Source organism: Protomyctophum bolini (assembly GCF_963924005.1).
Source record: "Protomyctophum bolini genome assembly, chromosome: 4".
Classification (NCBI taxonomy): Eukaryota; Metazoa; Chordata; class Actinopteri; order Myctophiformes; family Myctophidae; genus Protomyctophum; species Protomyctophum bolini.
Window position 1 is genome coordinate 9,195,172 of NC_137865.1, and position 20,364 is coordinate 9,215,535.

General features: G+C 42.7%; 2 protein-coding genes across 4 annotated transcripts in view; one reads left to right on the plus strand and one right to left on the minus strand.

Annotated features, from left to right (window-relative positions):
* Window positions 1-2,025: 2,025 nt before the first annotated feature.
* On the plus strand, window positions 2,026-6,452 carry LOC308314421 (G2/mitotic-specific cyclin-B2-like; the record flags this gene model as incomplete). Its single annotated transcript, XM_080762053.1, has 9 exons — window positions 2,026-2,151; window positions 2,885-3,061; window positions 3,372-3,587; window positions 3,934-4,107; window positions 4,200-4,442; window positions 4,816-4,956; window positions 5,073-5,183; window positions 5,645-5,691; window positions 6,410-6,452. 9 exons carry the CDS (start codon window positions 2,026-2,028, stop codon window positions 6,450-6,452), a joined length of 1,278 nt encoding a protein of 425 aa, XP_080618179.1.
* A 979-nt stretch (window positions 6,453-7,431) lies between these two features.
* LOC308313788 (UPF0606 protein KIAA1549-like) overlaps window positions 7,432-20,364 on the minus strand; it is a 70,339-nt gene continuing 57,406 nt past the window's right edge. For all 3 annotated transcript variants that reach the window (XM_080761098.1, XM_080761096.1, XM_080761097.1), the window contains 6 exons: window positions 18,492-18,636; window positions 17,768-18,103; window positions 15,370-15,422; window positions 14,290-14,438; window positions 13,474-13,613; window positions 7,432-11,409 (listed from right to left, as the gene is read on the minus strand). In XM_080761098.1, coding sequence (XP_080617224.1) covers window positions 11,209-11,409; window positions 13,474-13,613; window positions 14,290-14,438; window positions 15,370-15,422; window positions 17,768-18,103; window positions 18,492-18,636 — 1,024 coding nt within the window. In that variant the 3' untranslated portion in view covers window positions 7,432-11,208. The remainder of the gene's footprint in view (window positions 11,410-13,473; window positions 13,614-14,289; window positions 14,439-15,369; window positions 15,423-17,767; window positions 18,104-18,491; window positions 18,637-20,364) is intronic.

Below are 20,364 nucleotides of genomic sequence, written 5' to 3' on the forward strand. Positions count from 1 at the left end.
TTCCATCACTTTCGAGATGGAGCTTAGAATAGAAATAGGGCGGTAGTTGCCGGGTTCTAATTTGCTCCCTTTTTTGTACAGGGGGGTTACTTTGGCCAGTTTAAAATCTCTGGGGACCTGTCCTTGTTTGATGGAGAGGTTAACTATGTGGGTGATGACTGGAGCTATGGAAATGGCTGAGTCTCTGAGAAATTTGGAGGGAATATTGTCATGGCCAGTGGCCTTGTGGGGTTGGAGGGCACTCAGTTTCTTAAGTACCTCCTCAGTTGTTACCATTGTCATTTTAAAATCATCTTTACAAACACCTAGGTTTTTGTAGAAGCCTTTGATGTGCTCTACACCAAAACGCCCAGAGTGGGAGGGCAGTTTGTTAACCAGCATTGTTGCAATGTTTTGCAATGCTTTGCTTGGTGTAGGCTACAAAATAATATTCTGTCAATTTAATTTGCAGGACTCACCGCGCACAGCTGCCTTGTCTGTGTTGTTGACATGGGCTTGCAAGACAGAACTTTTATTTGTGACAGTTCCTTTGCAGACAATACAATCTGCATCTCATTGGTCAGTCACAAAGCTAAGAAAACAGTAGCCTACTTTTTCTGCATGTCAATGATGAGATAGTTATTTTGCAATTCAAGCTTTGTTTCCTCACGTTGAGCAGACAACACAGTCTATCTGGAGCAGTAGCCTCGGAAACCCAGACGTTTTATTTAGTTCCAGGCTAGCGGAGCTGCACCGAGCCTTTCTCTGACCTGCTGTCGGGACCAGTGCTGTCAGCGTGCATGCAGTTATGAATAATACACATTCCGGCGTTCGGGCTGAAAGTCCGCCTCGTACAGTGTTCTTCCACTACGAACCATTGAACGTGCATTGTAATCATACACATTGGTCTGAATGGTCTGTGAGCGTACAGATAATTATGTGTAAAAGCCCGGACATTTGAAGGAATGTACAGGTGTACAGGTCTCTACTGCCACCTCGCTTAATATTTTATTCAATAAAACTCATTCCAAGCCTGCCGTTTGTTGATATTTTCCATCAGCTCTCTTGACACAATTGAACCACCACCTGTTAAAGCCTGATTTAAACTTAGTTGCACATTGGCGTTTCATGCCCGTAAATAGCAGATATACAAGCTCATAACCTTCGTGAGGCTGAGGCCTTGTTGTGAATTAAGTATAACCGACCGATTAGTGGCATTAGTGGATAAACTATAGGCTACCTGCTAACTGCATTATTTGGTGTTGACTCCAGCTATACTCAGACCACCGTATAGCCCTGGGCCTGGTCAGGGCTAAGATCACCGCTGCACTTGAGCAATTTCGATGAATATTTGTATCTGATATGACCATGCATAATAATAACATGGAATGGACAGGTTTCAATTGCTAGCTTAACGTGCAAGCTATAGTTAGCTAGCTTGAATGTTAGCTAGCAAGCTAGCTATAGTTAGCTGGTTAGTTAGCAAACGTCTACAAACACTTGTTTAAACATAAACGGACAGTTTATCAGCAGTGATAAGATGATTTTTGAAGTTTACCTCTCCGTTCTGATTGGTTGTTTAACGTGCGCTCTGTACGCGACGGTTGAGTGACGTAGCGTCTGTTAACAATTTTGAACTTCGAACACACGACGCCGATTGGATCGGCGCGCCGCCGCGACCTACGTCACGCTTCTGCGCACGTCGAATGCCCAAATTTGGACAAGCCGACACTACTCCTCAGCCAATCACAGTTCGAGTCCCCAGCGTGTAAAAGCGTTGCGCAGACGCTACGCGCATCAGATGCTTTGAAACCTTGATCGGACTCAGACGCATTTACTCTTTGCTCTTCATCACATCTCACACAAGCTACAACCAACCTACAACGAACCAACTCCTAACTCCATCGGAATTTGATTGATTTATTGATTGAAACCTTTGTTTATTTTCCAAAAGATTTTAACGTTTTCAGCCAGATTTCGAACACATCTCTCTCAGTTCTCTCGCCGGTTCTCTAGTCCCCCCCCCCCCTCTCTCCTTGCTACAGCATGCCGCGGTACGCCATCATCCAGGTGATCAACGTGCTATCTTCCTTGGGAAGTGCAGGACGTTCCAGAAAGGGGACCAAGAGGATCAGCGTCCACGACCCTGAACTCCACCGTCACATCGACCAGGCAAGTAGTAGGTCCCACCGCGTCTAAGCTAGGCCGTGTTTAAAACCTCTCGACTAGTTGTGGCTTTTTTTATTTTAATGTAACAATGTAATGCCGGCGTCGTTCAACTCAACGGTCATGTTTTGTCGTGGGAAGACCTCTCGACTCGTTGTGGCTTTTTTTTATTTGAATGTAACAATGTAATGCCGGCGTCGTTCAACTCAACGGTCATGTTTGTCGTGGGAAAAAATACTATCTACATTCTACAACAACCGGTCCTGTAGCATAATGTGTCGTTGTTATCGTGTATGGGCAATCTGTTCCCTCGTCTCCGTCCATAGAGTTATAGTTTCTGAGGCTGGTTCTCTCATGAGCAAACCGTTAAGATGTGCTCCCAGTCCAGTCACCGGTCCACGGCGCTCGTCTAATGGAACTTCACTCTGTATTGCCTATGTGTTTTGCGCACCGTGTTACTTTCAACGTTAATGTCTACATAAGCGTTCAGATTTAAAACTTTCTGTTCATGTCTGAGAGGTCATTTTGACCGTTTTGTCGTTCTTTTTAGATTTTGAAGTTGATTATCTTTGCCCATGACGCTTTCAGAAGGTTCCCCTTCCATGACCATCATCCATTCCATCATCTCAGAAATTATTGACACCTGAAACATTTTCTAAATATGAATTAAGCACATGTATAAATAAATGTAACTTGCCTTTTAATTTGGAAAAACACTTTTCTTTTTTTAACTGAACAGTGGAGGGGCGTGGAGAGGAAGTCGATTGGCTCCATCAGCATGCCTGTCATCAGGAGACGTGCAGCCAGGAGAAGAAAGAGGTCCACCACCTATGTAGACACACTGCAGTGTGACACTGCAGAGCTGATTCTGGATAGGAAGGTGTGGACAAGGGCTGTGACCCTGGAGTACCTACAGGTGAGTTTTTTTTTGTTGCTTGTCTGCACTGCATTGCATGTACACTAGTTACACACCTACTGTAAAGGGTCCATTTGCACTCCTGGTAGTTTTACTGTAGTTGATGATCAAGAGTCAATACAAATAATCGGATTAACAATGCAAATGTGTGACATTGAACATGTGAATGAAATTAACATATGCACTGGGCATGTTATGACAAATAACTTAAATATACAAATGACTAACCTATCAATTTTAAATATTTTTACAGTTTAACCCTGAAGAAGAGAAGTTTTAATCTCTTATATATATTTGTTGTCTTTCTCAGAGGAATGGAGTGACCAAGTCTTTGAAGAAGAAACCCAAAGTAGCTGTTAAGCCAGCACAGCCACTTCCTCAAGTTGCTCCTTCTCCTGTTCCAGAACCTGCGCATGTTGATGATCCGCAGACATGGTTGATGGACATTGATGCAGGGGACTCAGACATGCCCGAGCTATGTTCTGAATATGTGAAAGACATCTATGCATACCTAATGGATCTAGAGGTACGTGGTGCCAGAGACACTTTTCTTTTTTATGTGGTACCTGGAATGCTCGACCCAAAACACACTCGCCCCATTTTCCTACGGACCGCTCTCCCCAGCGGTTCTTGTATTCGTTTTACTGAGGTTAAGGTTACGAATAAGTTTAGAGACGGCATAGTTTTACTGAGGTTACATTTTGGAATAATGTTGGGTTTAGCTATAGATTTACTGAGGTTAATGTTTAGGAATACCTGGTGGTGAGTTTGCCAGATTTGACCCTGGGTGAGCATGTTATGGTGTGAGTGTTGTATTCCATGATGTGACCTGGTGTCTTGCAGGAGTGTAATGACATATTTTGTTTGTACAGGTACGTCAGGCTGTGCGACCCGGGTACATGAAGGGCTACGACATAATGCCACACATGAGAGCTCGCCTAATCGACTGGCTGATCCAGGTGCATTCATTGTTGATTGAATGTTCATTCAGTGTTCTACAGGAGACACTGTATCTAACAGTTGCCATCTTGGATCGTTTTCTGCAGGTAAGGGCAATTTACACATTTGTTTGCATATTTTTATCTTCTCTTGTGTTTTGCCATTTGATTATTTTTAATTTGTTGTGTATTTATTACAGGTTCAGCCGGTTTCACGAACGAAGCTGCAGCTTGTTGGTGTCACTGCCATGCTGCTCGCCTCAAAGTACGAGTCAACGAGAGGAGGCGCCCCAACGGTCCGGGACTTTGCCCGGCTCACAGACAACGCCTTCACACCCGCTCAGATTAGACGGATGGAGCAGGTGATGCTGAGGGCCCTCAACTTTGAGCTGGGGAGACCACTGCCGCCGCACTTCCTAAGGAGAGCTTCCAAGGCTGCAAACGTGAGTTTCTGTTCACAAACTTCAGTCATAGTATCAATGCCGCAATGTAGGGAAACTCTGTAACAAGTGCTGGTCATAATACATTATAAGCTCTGCAGAACAGCAGATTTGTAAGTCTTTACTGCATTATCACCAGCACTTGGAACATTTTAGAACTTCTAGAAGTTGTCCTGCATGACTGACATTTATAACTAGTGTTATGAAGCCTTATAAGTGGATTATAAATGACCTCACCGGTCGATCAGGCTTCAGAAATTGCGTTTTCCGCTTAAAAAAAACCCAATTCTAATCTGGATATGACTGATGTTTTTATATTTGGCATTTCATATACAAGCAGGCTTTTAAATAGTGTTTGTCTGTTACTCTGTTCTAGACTACTATGAAGATCCACGCACTGGCCAAGTATCTGATGGAGTTGACACTCCTCGATTACGAGATGGTTCACTACCGGCCCTCTGAGATCTCGGCTGCTTCCCTCTGCCTCTCGCAGACGCTGCTGGATGGCCTGCCATGGGTGAGTTGAACAGAACTGATGTCGGGACGTGGATGTGTGCTTATAATAGTAGGCTACAGATGTCTAGAATGACGGTTTGTCTTAGTTCTAATTCGTTTTTGCTTCATGTGTTGCAGACTCGTACAGAAAAGTACTACACCACATACGACGAGGCTCACCTAAAGCCGATCATGCAGCAGATGGTCAAAAATGTGCTTGTCGCCAACGGGGGGAAAACAGCGTTCAGGGTGAGTTGGTTAAAAGTATTTGGAATTTAGTGGAGAACGATGGGGATGATTAAATACTGTAGATCAAGGGAGACTGCCAAATCTTTGTGGGATACTTTCAATATTTAAAAACAAAAAAAACTTCAACCATAGCCTTCCTATTTTGAAGGGGACAAAGCTGAGCTACAAGCTCACAAGGCCTCCCACTGCGAGGCGTTGGTAGCTTGTGGATCGGCTTTTTTCTGCAAAGGTTTCGTGTAGAGGGGGAAAAAGATAAAGTTCAGAGCCAACGCAAAGTTTTCTATTGAGGGTATACGTGGTCAAATCCACAAGTTAATGTGAAGGTGAAGAAAATCAAACATTTACAACACTGATGGTGTTAAACAAGTTTGTAATCTATGAAAGTTTAATCTGCCACTGAACAATGTTGGAAGACCCCTGCTGTAGATGTATACTAATGCAAATGTACCCTCTCCACCTAGGCTGTCAGGAGCAAGCAGATGGAGATCGCCCTCCTCCCCGAGTTGCAGTCAACACATTTAGTCCAAACATTCTTCGGACTAAATGGGTTGTCATGGTTGTCATGTCAAGGATCCCCGGAATGATCTGTATTTGGCCGTGGACCCCCATCTGAACATATGTTGTTCCAGGACCCCCAGAAGCAAAGAAGAGTTAAAAACATTTGCTGTGAAAGAATATATATTCAAAGATTTGTGCCATTATATTACATTTCTTTAATCCATTTAAATGTTTTATTTCAATTTTGTAAATTTAGATTTGGTAAATTCCTGTGTAAATATGTGAATCATTGTTTTATATTTCCATTCAAATTGAGTGTTTGTTATAAATTCCTGTGTAAATATGTAAATAATCATTGTTTTATATTCTCATTAAAATTCTGTGTTATTTTATTTGCAGCCTTTTAATGTTTGATCAGGGGTTTCAGCAGTTCTCTTTAAATATGGCTTAGTGTCTGAAGTATAAGTAATCTAAACCTCAGACTTGTGTATGTCTGAGAGTAAAGGGCAAATAATACAAATATTTAAAGGCATTTTGCTCAGAGGTTAAAGTATTTGAATTGGGGTTGACAACCAGAGATAATTGCCAGGTGCTCAGACAATGTAAGCAGCAAACGAGCAAAGGTCTCATTACGGAAATATGATTTTCCTGAGTGACATAAGTAAGGTAAGCGACACATTGTGAGCTTGTGATATTAATCTTAATGATGCGTAACCTGTCAACTGTAGTACAATATTTTCCTCTGAGGTGTGGAGCAGGAATATAAATTAATCCAGTCATCTCTGGCAGGTGTTTGTAAACTAATTTATCAGTCCGAGCATGTAGTAGACCTCTCCAGCTCTAAAAGGAAAGGGCATTTTCAGGCTGATACCAAGTTTATCCAATCAGCAGAACTATTTTACAGGACAAAAGATGGCACTATTCCATATTTGGATTCTGTTTTAGAAGAGCAGAGGTTCTCAAAGTGGAATCTGGGTTCCTGAGGATGTAACTCTTGAGTGTACAAATGGAACCAAAAGTAATACGTTTGAGAACCACTTTCTGATAATCTTGGAAAATGCCAAATGTACATTTAGGCAAATCCTGCTCTCAGCCATTAGATGGCGCCAACACTACTAAACTTTTTTTTTTAGGAATAGTTGCTGACATGCAGTGATAATGCCCTTTCAAAATTTAATATCTTATAGAGGTTTTGATTGTGGTATTGATAGCCAGGCTGACTGTACCAACACCAGTAACATAAAACCTCTACTGTATTATCTAAAAAAAAAAAGTACAAATTAGGGGCTGTCAATATATGTCCAAAACTGTTACTTTTTGGGATTCAAATTCTAAAATAGCAAAAGCAACAGATGGACAAGCTCAAAATGTGTCACTTTGCGCTGCGTTTTGAGCTTGTAGATCTACTAAGTTTGATGGTTTTGTATCACACTGTAGTAAAGTAGGCTAGTGTCTAATTTACAAAAGAAAAATATAACTTACATTAGATAAGATTCTAAGTTTCTGCACGACAGCAACGATCAAGTGGTGTCGTGCAGGCATGGACCAAAAATAGCCGATCTACAAGACTACAACTCTTTAGGCAATAGTCAGTAGCAGTAGGAGTTTCTTTCTTATTGTTTTTACTTCACTGACAAACATTAATTTGGTGCTTGTGTAAGGAAAACAAAACATTTCAGAATCACCTAATACCTCTTTAGAGTCACTGCACAAAAAAACTGTACAAATCCTCCATTAAAAAGTCAATAGGTTTCTCTTTTATTTCATTTTAAATACCACTTCAGACCCCAAAGCATCACAATATGAGCAGGGCTTCATGTCAATTAGAGGTAACCTAAAAAGATTTTAAAACAGACACATTTAAGGAGAACATTAAAAAAAAAACATGAGGCAAGGTCATTTCAGAGAAATTTGAAAAGCACATAAAGTTTAGTGGAAGAAGTAGTAAACCATTCGCAGCTGTGTCCACCCAGACATTTTTTCCTACTGTGTGTTTTGAATTGTTTATGCGGGAAACGCCAGCAGTGTGATGATGAGGCTACTGACTGTACTGAGGGTCTATTTTCTATTTTCTGCTGTGCGTTCACGTCTGCTAATGTAAATATCTAAATATTTTCAATTCTGGAGGTTTGGACAAGCATTCTGAAAGAATGTCGGAGAATTTTCAGCCAGGGGGAAAAAAGGCTTTGGTGGATACACGACCATACTGTCAACAATACAGTACATTGTTGTATTACTTTCTGCCTCACTGAGCTGAACACTGCTGTAAATACCTTATGAATACTGCGCTGAACACATTCAATATGTTTCAATGTGCAAGAGACCACCTCGACCATGACTCCGTTCTTCATGAAAAGGTACAGAGAAATTATTTTCCTCACCCACCGCTGCCACCAATGTAGCCTCGGCCGGGAGGCGAACCCGGGTTCCCCATTCCAATGGCACGTACGTTAACCAGTCGACTAAAGAGTCATGACACGATAGCCAAGTAGCAACGCAGCACCGTATAGACTACAGTATCAAACAACAGCTCATCTATGCCATTGGTTCTCAGCCTGTGGGTCGAGACCCTAGGGGTCCCCACGTGATTTTGGTCCCCAGATGACAGTGAAGTGTCAATTTATGGACTTTTAAGACATTTTTGATTAAAAAAAAGGAAAAAAACGAAGAAAGAGAAGAAAAAAAGACCATTAAGGTCCTTGCAGACAGGACGCGTTTTTCAGAAAACCAACTGGCAGAAAAACGCTGCTAAAAATCAGAAAAACGCAGCAGTGTGCAGGGACCTTTACTGCATCAAAGGTAATCAATAAACTATAGTATAAACACTGGTCAAATATTGGCCAAATTGTCAAATTATATAAGAAAGATGCAAACATTGTGAAAATAGCCGATCTACAAGCTCACAATGCACAACAAGGCACTGTGATTGTAGATCTGCTATTTCACGTTAAACTAAATGTTATGCCTCAACTCCTACAATTTCAAGTGCTGATCAGTGTGTGTGTGTGGGGGGGGGGGGGGGGGGGGGGGGACCACTGATCTATGGGACCCATGAAACCAAAACATGTTGGTGATGTGACCAGTAAGAACCTCATTATGAAAGACCTGAGCTAACACCAAGGAGCGTGCATACTGCCAGTGCATCGAATAGGCTCTATGCAAATACGCCATTTTGAAAATACTGTTTAAGGCTCTGTTCCATTTTGTGTACAGTGGTTCTCAAACGTTTTAATTTCAAGGACCCCCATAACTCTGAGAGTGTACATTAAATGGTACACACTCAGAGTTACACGCCTGTAGGGGGGCATTTGAAACCCACTGAAGAGCACTTTGAAACCCACTGGTGTTTCATGCACAATAGCAGCACCCAGCTCACTCTGTTTGGGTGCTTCCAGACAGTGGAGTCACGAAGATGCCAAAAGCCACGAGTGTAAAAACCTGGAAGAGACGCCTGCCACTCACGGCTTTTGGCATCTTCGTGACTCCACTGTCTGGATGCAGTGTTTGAGAGAGCCTTAATTATTATAATCGGTAACACCTGTGAAGGAAGTCTGAAGAGGTCCGGAAGTGGCGTATGTGCATATAGCCTATTGCAACCAAATACCGGGTACAGTACAGTGCAGTACACACCATGTCAAGTATAATATCGATTTCACTTCCGCAGCCAAACTTCTTTGTGTTTCCATAACCAATAATACATTTTAACGCAAGTCACGTTTTAAGTTACATACGTGTTGTTTCAAGGCCACTGGTTCACTGTGTGTCCGGCAAGACTTCTGGTATCAACTGTCCATCAATAAACAATTAAGTACCAGACCGTTGGATCTTAAGTGTCAAGAGTGTCAACCAAAAACACATAAAGCCAAAGGGGCAGAGATATCAACTCAATCTGAACTTGGGTGTGTTCGAAAATAAGCTCTGAGAATCTGGTCCGATTTTAGAGTGCTCTGGTCAGAGGAAAGGTGAAAATGATTAATTTAATTCCGTATCTAAACATGTTTATTAGCTGTTTAGTTACATAAAATAAATGCATGTTGGATACTATTATATTTTTTCAGTGTACTGAAGATATGAAAGCGTCAGGGAGTGACACGCAACAAAGTTCCGTCGGGCTTGGGACTCTAAACTACAGAGCCTACACCTACAGTATAAGGCAGGCAGCGGGCAGCCCAAATGCATGTTGAATATTGTCTAGATTAGAATACCAAAACAAGTTGCAACCATCACACTTTGCAATCACTTCCTCCTCCAATTTTCAGAATGATGCACGGGGCAACCCTGCTTTTCGGTCCGACTGGTCGGTAACACACCGAATGCTTTCAATTTGCGAACGACGAGAGATCACTCCAGCGCTCTCTAGATCGTATTTCCGAACACACCCTTAGTTGCGTGATATTGGATCACAAGCAACAAAATTACAAATAACTGTGCTACTATTAAAGAAAAAAAAACAAAACAGGTACTGCGTATTATGGTCTGCCCCTTTGTCGTTGAATTAACTGGCTGGCTGGCTGTGAACTTTGACCTCTCTGTAGGGCCAGCTGAACTGGATCACAGTGTCAAGGCATATCGTGGCTCATATTGCAGAACATGTGATGTAGCACCAGGCAGCCGATAATAAAAGTATCTGGCGTGATGCCGTTCAAAGCTTTTCAAAGTGACCCGAAATAATGCGTGCTAACACGGGAGAGAGAATCGGAAATTGACAGCCATTAGGTGTTGCTGATGACGCAGCCAAAAAACAACGACAAACGCTAAAGCCGTTAGTAGTTCTGTCTGCAACGAGAGGGCAGTGATGTGATCCAATGAGAGGATTGTAGAAGCAACACCACCAAGTAGTACAAACTAAATTATTTAACTCCAGGGGAAGTCCACAGATCCACACGGTGGCCGGGTTTTGGCAGAGGTCTTTCCCACCGGTCCACGCTGACGTGTGGGAACGGAAGCAGGGCTGCCTGGGTCACGGACATCTCACCTCACCTCATCTCCAAACGGTCCGAAGTATACAGTTCACATTGTTCTTCATGTCACAGGCCTGTCACAATGAACTCTTTCTCCGCTAACCACACGAACCCTAGCGTCCCTATTCTGTCGTCAACAGTCAAACATCCGGCAAAAACGGGCCAACATTCGGTGACAATAGCCGATCTACGAGCTTGTAGATCTTCTATTTTCGATATTTGACGTACAACAACGTGTATAGGGGTCTAAAATTCCATGAGGCTATTTCCGAACACAGAAAGTGTCTTTTCCGGTCGCAGCCCAGTCGAGAAGTCCTACTAATCGCCATGGGGGGCCGTTCGCTTAGCACTCAAAAATCGGTTCCGGCACCAGGTCTGTTATCTCCAAATATCGTCCAACTTCCGTTTCAGTCTTAAGATTATTTTTCATTGTACACAAATCGAGAGACTTCCATGGGAAGTATCACTGCTAAAGCTCTAGAGATGATGAAGCAGGCGGGTAGGCGCAGTGGCATGACTGGAGGGAGGAGGGGGGCGGGCAGGGGGGGAAACTGAGCTATACCGCCTCAGCTGTGGTAGCCAGGCACCGCCGCCTGCTTCTGGGAGAGACGCATTAGCTCCTCCCTGATGGCCTTGATGAGGGAGGCCGAGGAGTGGGTGGGCGGGGAGGTGTCCATGGGATCGGGGGGCGATGGATAGCCCAACCCGGGGGGTTCGAGGTGGGCAGGGGGTGCCGAGGGCTCCCTAAGACCGCCACTCCTGGGCATCTGGAAGATAGAAGGGGGCGAGTAGTCAGGGTAGCCCAGGAACTGAAGGCCCGCCAGGGGAGAGAGAGCGCGGGAGAGATGGCGAAGAGAAAGACGGGGGAAGAAAAAGGAAGGAAAAAACAGACATGATCGATAGAACTAAAAGGAGAACTTAGAATAAGAGAGTGCAGTGGTTCTCAAAGTGGGGTTCGGAGACCAAAATGGCATAAAGAAATCCTCTAGAATCTCACAATGCGTCCTGTTGGGATGTGTTGAGAGATGTGGGATTCTATAATAATTATTTATTTATTTTTACATTTTTGAATATTCTTTTTGAAAATGTTTAAAACATGGGGTTCCCTTTCACAAAATACTTTCAGATGGGTACTCGTGGTCAAATATACATATCAATTTGAGGATCCTTATGATAAAAAATATTTGATAACCACTGCTCTGCAGAAGACAAAATCACTGAGCATAGAAAACATGAAAGATGAAATAGGCTTACAGACAAAATATACACAGGTAATCGATAAACATAAAGCATATGTATCAAATCAACCAATTGAATGATGCGCAGCCTGCGTAGCTAGCTAGTTCAGGCAGACTACTCAAAAGAGCGCGCCTACCTGATCAGCTGACTAGTCAGACATATGCACTCTTTACCTGATCAGCTGACTAGTCAGACATATGCACTCTTTACCTGATCAGACATAATATGTCTGACTTATGAAGAGTGCATATTATGCACTCTTCATAAGCTCACGCCTATCTTGGCTATTAGCAGAGATATGGGATGGATGCCCGTAAATGTCAGACACAAAGGTGAGATGTTGAGACTTTGGAATAGACTTGTTAATATGTCCGATGACAGACTAACCAAAAAGATTTTTAACTGGGACATTTCTAATGGTTACCCCTGGGCCAATGAAGCAAAGTCTTTATTCTTTAAGAATAATTAATCATTTATTTATTTAAATAGACTATGCTGTAATATTCATGAAATACAGAACTATATGTTCCTTGGGTATAAGGAGAGTTTGGCTGTTGATTTATGGTACAAACCAAAACTAAGAACAGATCGTCTTATTAAAAATAATTATGGCCCTGAACCTTATGTTACACAAAATATATCCAAAAGTCAGAGATCTTTTTGTGCACAGCTGCATTCTGGGACCTTACCATTAGCTTTAGAAACGGGTAGATTCATTGGTACTGATGAGGAGGACAGAGTGTGTCTAGTGTGTGATTTGAAAGAAATTGAAAATTAAATATTTTTTTTGTTTTACTGCCCATTATATGAAGAATTAAGACATGTATTATTTTGTAAAATGACAACCATCTGTGCTAACCTTTTCTGGTTATATGAAAAACTGGAATTTTGTTTTAGGAAAGGTATTTTTGCTTTAGCAGACTTTTTATGCAAAACGTGGGGGAAAAAGGCAGAATGTTTTGTTCGTGTAAAAAACAAACCAACAAGTTTCTTGTACACAATGCAATATTGAAGCAATGATCTGTATGGTGTGTCATATAAGTCCATGTGGGCTGGGCGCCTTGGGTGCATGACACAAAAATAAAGAATCTAACTATATATCACTCTTTACCTGATCAGCTGACTAGTCAGACATATGCACTCTCTACCTGATCAGCTGACTAGTCAGACATATGCACTCTTTACCTGATCAGCTGACTAGTCAGACATATGCACTCTTTGCCTGATCAGCTGACTAGTCAGACATATGCCTGATCAGAGCGGCAATTTAAACTTCTCTGCCTATACTTGCTCATTCCTGGCCTCTCTTCTGCTTTGCTATGCGTCACTGCTGCCTCCCTGCCTTGCTTGCTGCTAATCTGCTGCCCATTAAGTTCTGCCTCCCCAGTCCACCTGTAGGCTCTGTTTCTAGACCCCCCCCCCCCCCCCCCCCGCTGGGGTCTTAATTAATTCACTGCCGTTCTATTTGGCTCATCCTACAGGGAATGAATAAATATATGTTCTAAATTCAATCTAAGGGTTGTGTGACTGGAATAAAATAAAGTTTTGAGTGTGGACAGCAGAAATACAGTGAGGATTGTTTGTAGACTCACTGCGTCTCTGTCAGTTGCAGTTCTGGAGTAGTCGTCATGGTAGTGGTCCCAGCCACCAGGGGGCGCTCTGCTGACCCCTGGTGGATAACCGTTGAGACGACCGGGCAAGCCCACCTGTGTTAGATGATGGATCTGGGCCCCTGGACACACAAACGAACGAACGAACGAATGCACGCACACACAAACACACACACACACACACACACACACACACACACACACACACACACACACACACACACACACACACACACACACACACACACAGAGTTGTCAGGGATCATCACATACATTTTGTATTTGATTTGATTTTGATTGTGCCTATAGACAATCTACATTAAGGTCACAACACTATTATTGCTGTTTAAAAATATATATTTAAGTGAACATTGTTAAGTGTGTCTAGTGTCTGTGAGTTTTATAAATCTTTACGAATTAAACGTATTAATAGGAGCCTGTGACTACAGTATATACATTAGATCCACGAACACAGATGTCCAGTGTCTGGTAGTAGGTTTCCACCTGATAGCAACAACATTGTAAACTACAGCAATAAGCCACTAGAGGTCGCAGTTTGCCTTGCATTTTATAATGGCTGAGAGGTGTAGATGTAGACACGACCTTGGCTGGTAATCCAGCAGGACAGTGTTTTTGATTGATTGATTGATTCGCGGGTTCGAGTCCCAATCCAGACGAGCTTTACTGTGTGTCTTTCCCACCCCATCTCTCTCCCCGTTTCCTGTCTACTGTGATCTATCAATAAAGGCAAAAAGCCTTTAAAAAAGAAAAGGTTTGAGTATCACTGTGTTATTGTACCTGTAGTGCCCCCTACAGGCCGTGGCCTGGCAGAGGAGGACAGCTCTTCAGAGTACAGGGCCCTGGTGTACAGACTGTCTGCCTGGAGCTGATCCCCAGAACCTGTTGACTCTCCCAGGGGAGGGAAGCTGCTGGTACCCAGGCCCTGTCTGGAAGAACAACAAATACATGATGTCATTGAACAGTTATATTAGCCTTGTTCCCATGTTATCCTCTGAGTTTACTCATGACTCCAAGGAGAAAAGCCTGGTCACGACCTAATGCAAAGAGTGGCTATCGAGGTGGGACTTCCGTATGTCCCCCAGAAAGTATCACAACATTTGTTTCATTCACGGACAATGTAAACAGATATTTAAAGCGTCTACGTCATTTCCTTGGGCGGTACTTCCGTTTGGACTCTCAAATGGCCCGGTCGTGCCCAGCATACTATCCAGTTGTATACATTTAATTTGTAGGCTATCATTGGTAACACCTGTGAAATATCGGTGTACAGATAGTTGTGTCAATGGCTGCCATTTAAAAGGCTCATGCTAGTCCAAGAATATTTTAAATGTAAATGATGCATTAACCAATATTTATTTCATAATTAACAGAATGATCCCTTTCTGTTATTCAATGTAGATTTAACCCAGTGCCGGCACCATGGCGTTCTAATCTCAAGTTTATTTAAACTTGAAGGGAAAGTTTCCTCAGTTTCCTGAGAAAATGGACAATTTGATGGCGCTGTGTGGATATAAAGTGTATAAAGCCACACACACACACGCATGCACACACGCACGTGGACACACACACATGCGCGCGCAAAACCGTCTACCTTTTATGGGACCGGTAAAGGGACCAGTTCTGGCATCCATTAGAGTGATAAAATAAATATGATTCCTCTCCAATAATTCATGAGGCCCAGACAGACATCACCCCTCCCCCCTCCCATGTACAGTGGTAGAAATCAGGCCACAGTGATCGATGTACAGTAAAACCATTCTGATGGATGAGGAAATAGTGGCAAATGTGAATTAACTAACTCATTCATTCATGCATGCAACATTAGTTCCTTAAATATTGTCTTGTCATTTGGCTCACCTCTGTAGCAGGCCATGGACCGAGGGAGGGGACAGTCCCATGTCACCGTACCTCTGTGAGAACAACACAACACAACAATCAGTGAAAACCGAATATTCAAGATACTGATACGGCGATATACAGTACTTGAAGAGCCAGCCTCTCTGTACAGTTTTGACCTTAAAATAAACGGGCAACTTTGGGGCCTTAACTGACCTTTCACAACTAGTCAAAGCAGTGAACCTGATAAAGCAGTGCAAAATTGCAAATGGCTTTTATAGCTGCCAAGTGCCATGAGGAATGTTCAGTCTAGCGTTCTCCTTTCCACTCCAGGCAGGAGTAAACATCCTGCCAGGTGCACTTTATATGACTAATATGTTGTTGTTGTTTTTGTGAGCCTAATTTTGAGGCATTTTACGCTATTAATTTATTTCAGTGGTTCTGGAAATGGAATGGAACCAAATAGACCTGTAAAAGGTTTGTTTGGTTCCATTTGTACTTTCGCCGAGTTACAGACCCTTGAGGGTCCATACTGAGGGTCCCTGGACTCCACTTGGAGAACCAACTGCTTTATTTGATAATGATAGTGGAGGATATGGGGAGGGAAAGACATGACAAGACAGTAAACATTCTGGCCTGCCAGGAATCGAACCGGGGACTCAGGGCATTTGTGTCCGGTGTGCACATTAACCACTCAGCTATATCACACATGTAGGTTCACACTGACTAAGTCATAATGCTGACAGTAAAGTTAAACACATGAACACAATTCTGGGTCGGACATTTGCTGAAAAGTGAAATGTGTTGTGATCTTGTTCTGTTTTTTTCGGTGAAGAGATTTGGTGTAGAGGGAAATACTGGCTGATCGAATGTAGATAGGAACAAAAACGAGCACACACGGTCTATATAAATGCCATTTGCCCGGTGCGCCGCTCGCAAAGTAAATAATAGCCAGCACTCCAAAGTCCTTCTGGTACTATTAATTTATTAAGGCACGAATTTAAATTTATAGTAAGTGGTTTAAAAGGCATTGAGGGTAATGTGTTGAAAATGGCTGAAACTTTGATTAGACAATTAAGGCAGAAAATTATTTCATAGTTCTTTGCTTGAATGCAATGGGTGCTTTAAGACTCAGGTTAAAAAGGCATCTTATCTCCTATTTTCCCCCCAACAATTCATGTCTATAGCCTTTGAGAAACTTATCTTCTTTGCTTGAATGCACTGCTTTGTGACTTATGTGGCAACAAAGCAACTTACTGTAGTGTATCTCCTATTTTTCCAAGTTCACACAACAGGCCTTTCCTTGTGAGAAACTTAAGTTAATATCTTATCCTTTAGGTGAGTTTAATGACTTATTTTTAAACAATGGGTTTTACATTTTATCATTTGGTCTGTCTGGTGCCATTAATCCGTCTAACCAATAGTAACCAATTCATGGTTGAATTATTTGCCCCCAGGAAAAGTCCACACAGTAACATAACAGTGTGGATCTCAGGTGCTAGGGACAGATCTATACTACTTATTAGCTTATTCATATGACCGCAGAGAGCGTCTTAGAGGGCTGAGTGGACTAGTTACTGAAGGTCACTGGGGTCTTCGCGACACATGGGGGGGGGGGGGGGGTAACAGATGGGGGGATCCTTAACTGATTAGTTTCCTAAGAGGACATGATTAAAACAGTTCTGGGAGAGAGAGGACAGGAGCAGCCTGGGGACAGTGAAGCACAACGCAGACCTCAGGCTCAGACCTCACTACACTGCAATCCATCTTCTTAGTCTGTCCATTGCCTTTTCGATTATTCGTATCTCTTTGTATCGACGCTGTTAGATCAATTAACCTGATTAAGCACTTGAGCCCTATTGTATACTTCATCATACAACAGTATTGCACATATTTTCACTGTTTTCTTTTTAATTTCAAAGGTCAATTATTTTATTGAAATCGATATTTCTTTTATAATTTTATAATTTTTTAAATAAAATGGATTACCGGTAGTTAGATTATCTAGAGATTATTCATTGCACATATAATTCGCTTAATGTATAGGCAAACAAATAAATAAAAAATAAGCTAAATAACTTTTTTGGTAGATACATTTCTAAATTAAATTTATATGAAAATATAATGCAAGTAAATATAAAATACACATGAATTGAACTTTGTTTTATATAACCAATTGATAAAAAATAGGATATTTTTTACACGTAGCACGACGTGTAAAACAAAAAAATATTGTAACATCCCCAAAATAGGTATGGTATACGGCATGCAGACCTGTGGTTAAAAATTGGGACACATCATCTGCATAATTGTCAACACGGCCAAACCGATACATACATCTCCCTCACTCTAGAACCCCCAACAGTAAAGGAAAAGCCCCCCAGGAGGTTCCACGCTGCATGCGGTCACACTGACTCACCCCAGAGAAAGGGCTGACCGGGTAGGCCCACTGCCGCGGGCCTCGGGCCGGAGGGCTGGAGCCCGGCACGTTGTGGCCGGCGCCGACGCCCGGGAGCGTGATGCCGGCCGTGCTGCCGCCCCCGCCGCCCTGGGAGGTGGGCGACACCAGGGCGAAGGCGTTGTCCAGCAGCGAGTGCATCTGCTGCCGCGCCTCCTCGATGGAGGGCTGGGGGGGCATGTAGGGGGGCGGGGGAGGGGCGTGGCCCGGGGGGGAGCAGGAGGGGCCCAGGAAGACGTCGTCGGTGGGGGAGGGGCTCCGGAGAGGGGACCCGCCGGGACACTGGTCTGGGTCCGACTGTGGATGGTTTAGGAGAGAAGGAATATTATGGGAAAACATGTAACAAAATCACACGAGTGAAGTGAGGGACGCTCTTATCATCGTACATCAATGTCATTGTGAGATGGAGGATGACTGAGTCACACCTGGCCTGAGTCATACTAGAACAGGACTCAGAGCTGGGTGTGGCTGCGCACCTGTTGTGCCTCGATCAAGTCCATGATGCACAACAGGTGCGCAGCCACACCCAGCTCTGAGTGCAGTTCTAGTATGACTCAGGCCAGGTGTGACTGCTTAAATCAGTCACCCTCCATCTCACGGTCATACATCATCACATTCATTGAAAAGGGTTTGAAAACCACAGTGTTATCAGATGAGCGGCTATATTATGGCGTGATGCTCTCACCACGTAGGCCACGTTGCTGACACCAGGACACCTCCTGTAGGTGGCGTCGCTCTCGTTGCAGATCAGGTGGTCTTTGTCTGCGTCCATCAGGCTGCCGTTCAGCTGCTCCTTCTTCCTCTGCTTGGGAGAGCGCTTCCCTCGACCACTGGCACACACACACACACGCACACGCACACGCACACACACACACACACACACACACACACACACACACACACACACACACACACACACACACACACACACACACACACACACACACACACACACACACACACACACACAGACAATATTATTATTAATAATATTAATGTTATTTAAAGCTGATCTGCTGTCATAAGATACATTTGTATGTGGCTATAAATGGATATATTTTCATGATTCTATATCTAGGAGTGTCTGTATGTTTGACCGTATTGAAAATCATACCTCCATTTCCAAATACATTCTCATATAATGTAATACCGTATGTTGATACTGTACAAGCCTAATATGAATAACCGGAGACGCCCGCGGCATCAGTTTCCACCTGGCGACCATCAGACTGTTGAACAAAGCCTGAACACTGCCGGCTGTCGCCAGGCCGTCATGCCACACTGGTGACACTGGTGCCTGCCAATAGAGTATAACCCATTCTGACCTGAGATCAGATTCTAAAAATGTCTACATCCCGACAGTTTTCTGAAAAAGCTATGTTTCAGCCGTTCTTCGATTTCTCAAAAATAGCAGACCTACAAGCTCGTAGCGCGCCACTCGGTGGCGCGCTATGAGCTTGTAGATCTGCTATTTTTCTAAATTATTGAGCTTGTAGATCTGCTATTTTTCTATTAGTCTAAAGCATAACATAATGCTAACACCAAAAGGGGTTCCCGCCCAAAATGGCATAAGGCCCGCCACAGACAGTCTCCACTCCCAAGGGAAGACAGACTACGCACCTGTGTTGATTTCGTCGTCTAAAACTAAGGCGAAAAATGTTCGTCGACTACCTTTTTCCACTGACGAAAACTAAATGGAAACTAAATTAAAAACTAAGCAATGATGACTAAAACTAAGACTAAATATAATTGACAATTTCGTCAGCAAAAAAAAACTAGACTAAAATGTTGGACTAGTGGACAAGAGATGCAGTATAAGTCATTTTACAATCGGTTGCATTGTTTGCTGAAAATAGCCGATCTACAAGCATAGTGAGCTTATCGATCGGCTATTTTCAGCAGGTGTAAAAACTGTCATTATGACTAAAATGTTAGATTCAGTCGACTAAAATCTTATGTTATTTAGTCGACTGGAACTAGACTAACACTAAAACATTCCGGGTGACTAAAATGTGACTATATAAAAACTATTCAAGAGACTATGACAAAAACTAAAATCAAAATTTCCTAGAAAAAACAACACTACAAAATGTGGTGGAAATACATAAACCCCAAGTGAGTTTGAAAACATGACCAACGACAAACAATTCCCATACCTGTAAATACTGGTATAAATACCTCAATGTGCTAACACACTACACAGCAGCAAGATTTGTAAACTGTTGCGATAAAAGAAGGTTAACCAATGGAAGGACTACTAACCTTTCCTGTGTCCTATATCTGTTTTAGCATAGTATTCTTAGTTGTTGCTATAGCAGCACCTTTACACATCTGCATCTGCTGCTATTTTTACCTCATGTACAACATACATGTTACTAGTTATACAGTATTTATCCGCACATATTTTCTTCACTCTACTCATATCAGGAATAACATTAGATTTTCTGACCTGTTTCCATCCTTCAAATATAACAGATATACAAGCTCGCAGCGCGGCACGAAGTGCATAGACAATATTATGTACAGTGATAGGCTATGAGATAACTGGCTTCAAGACT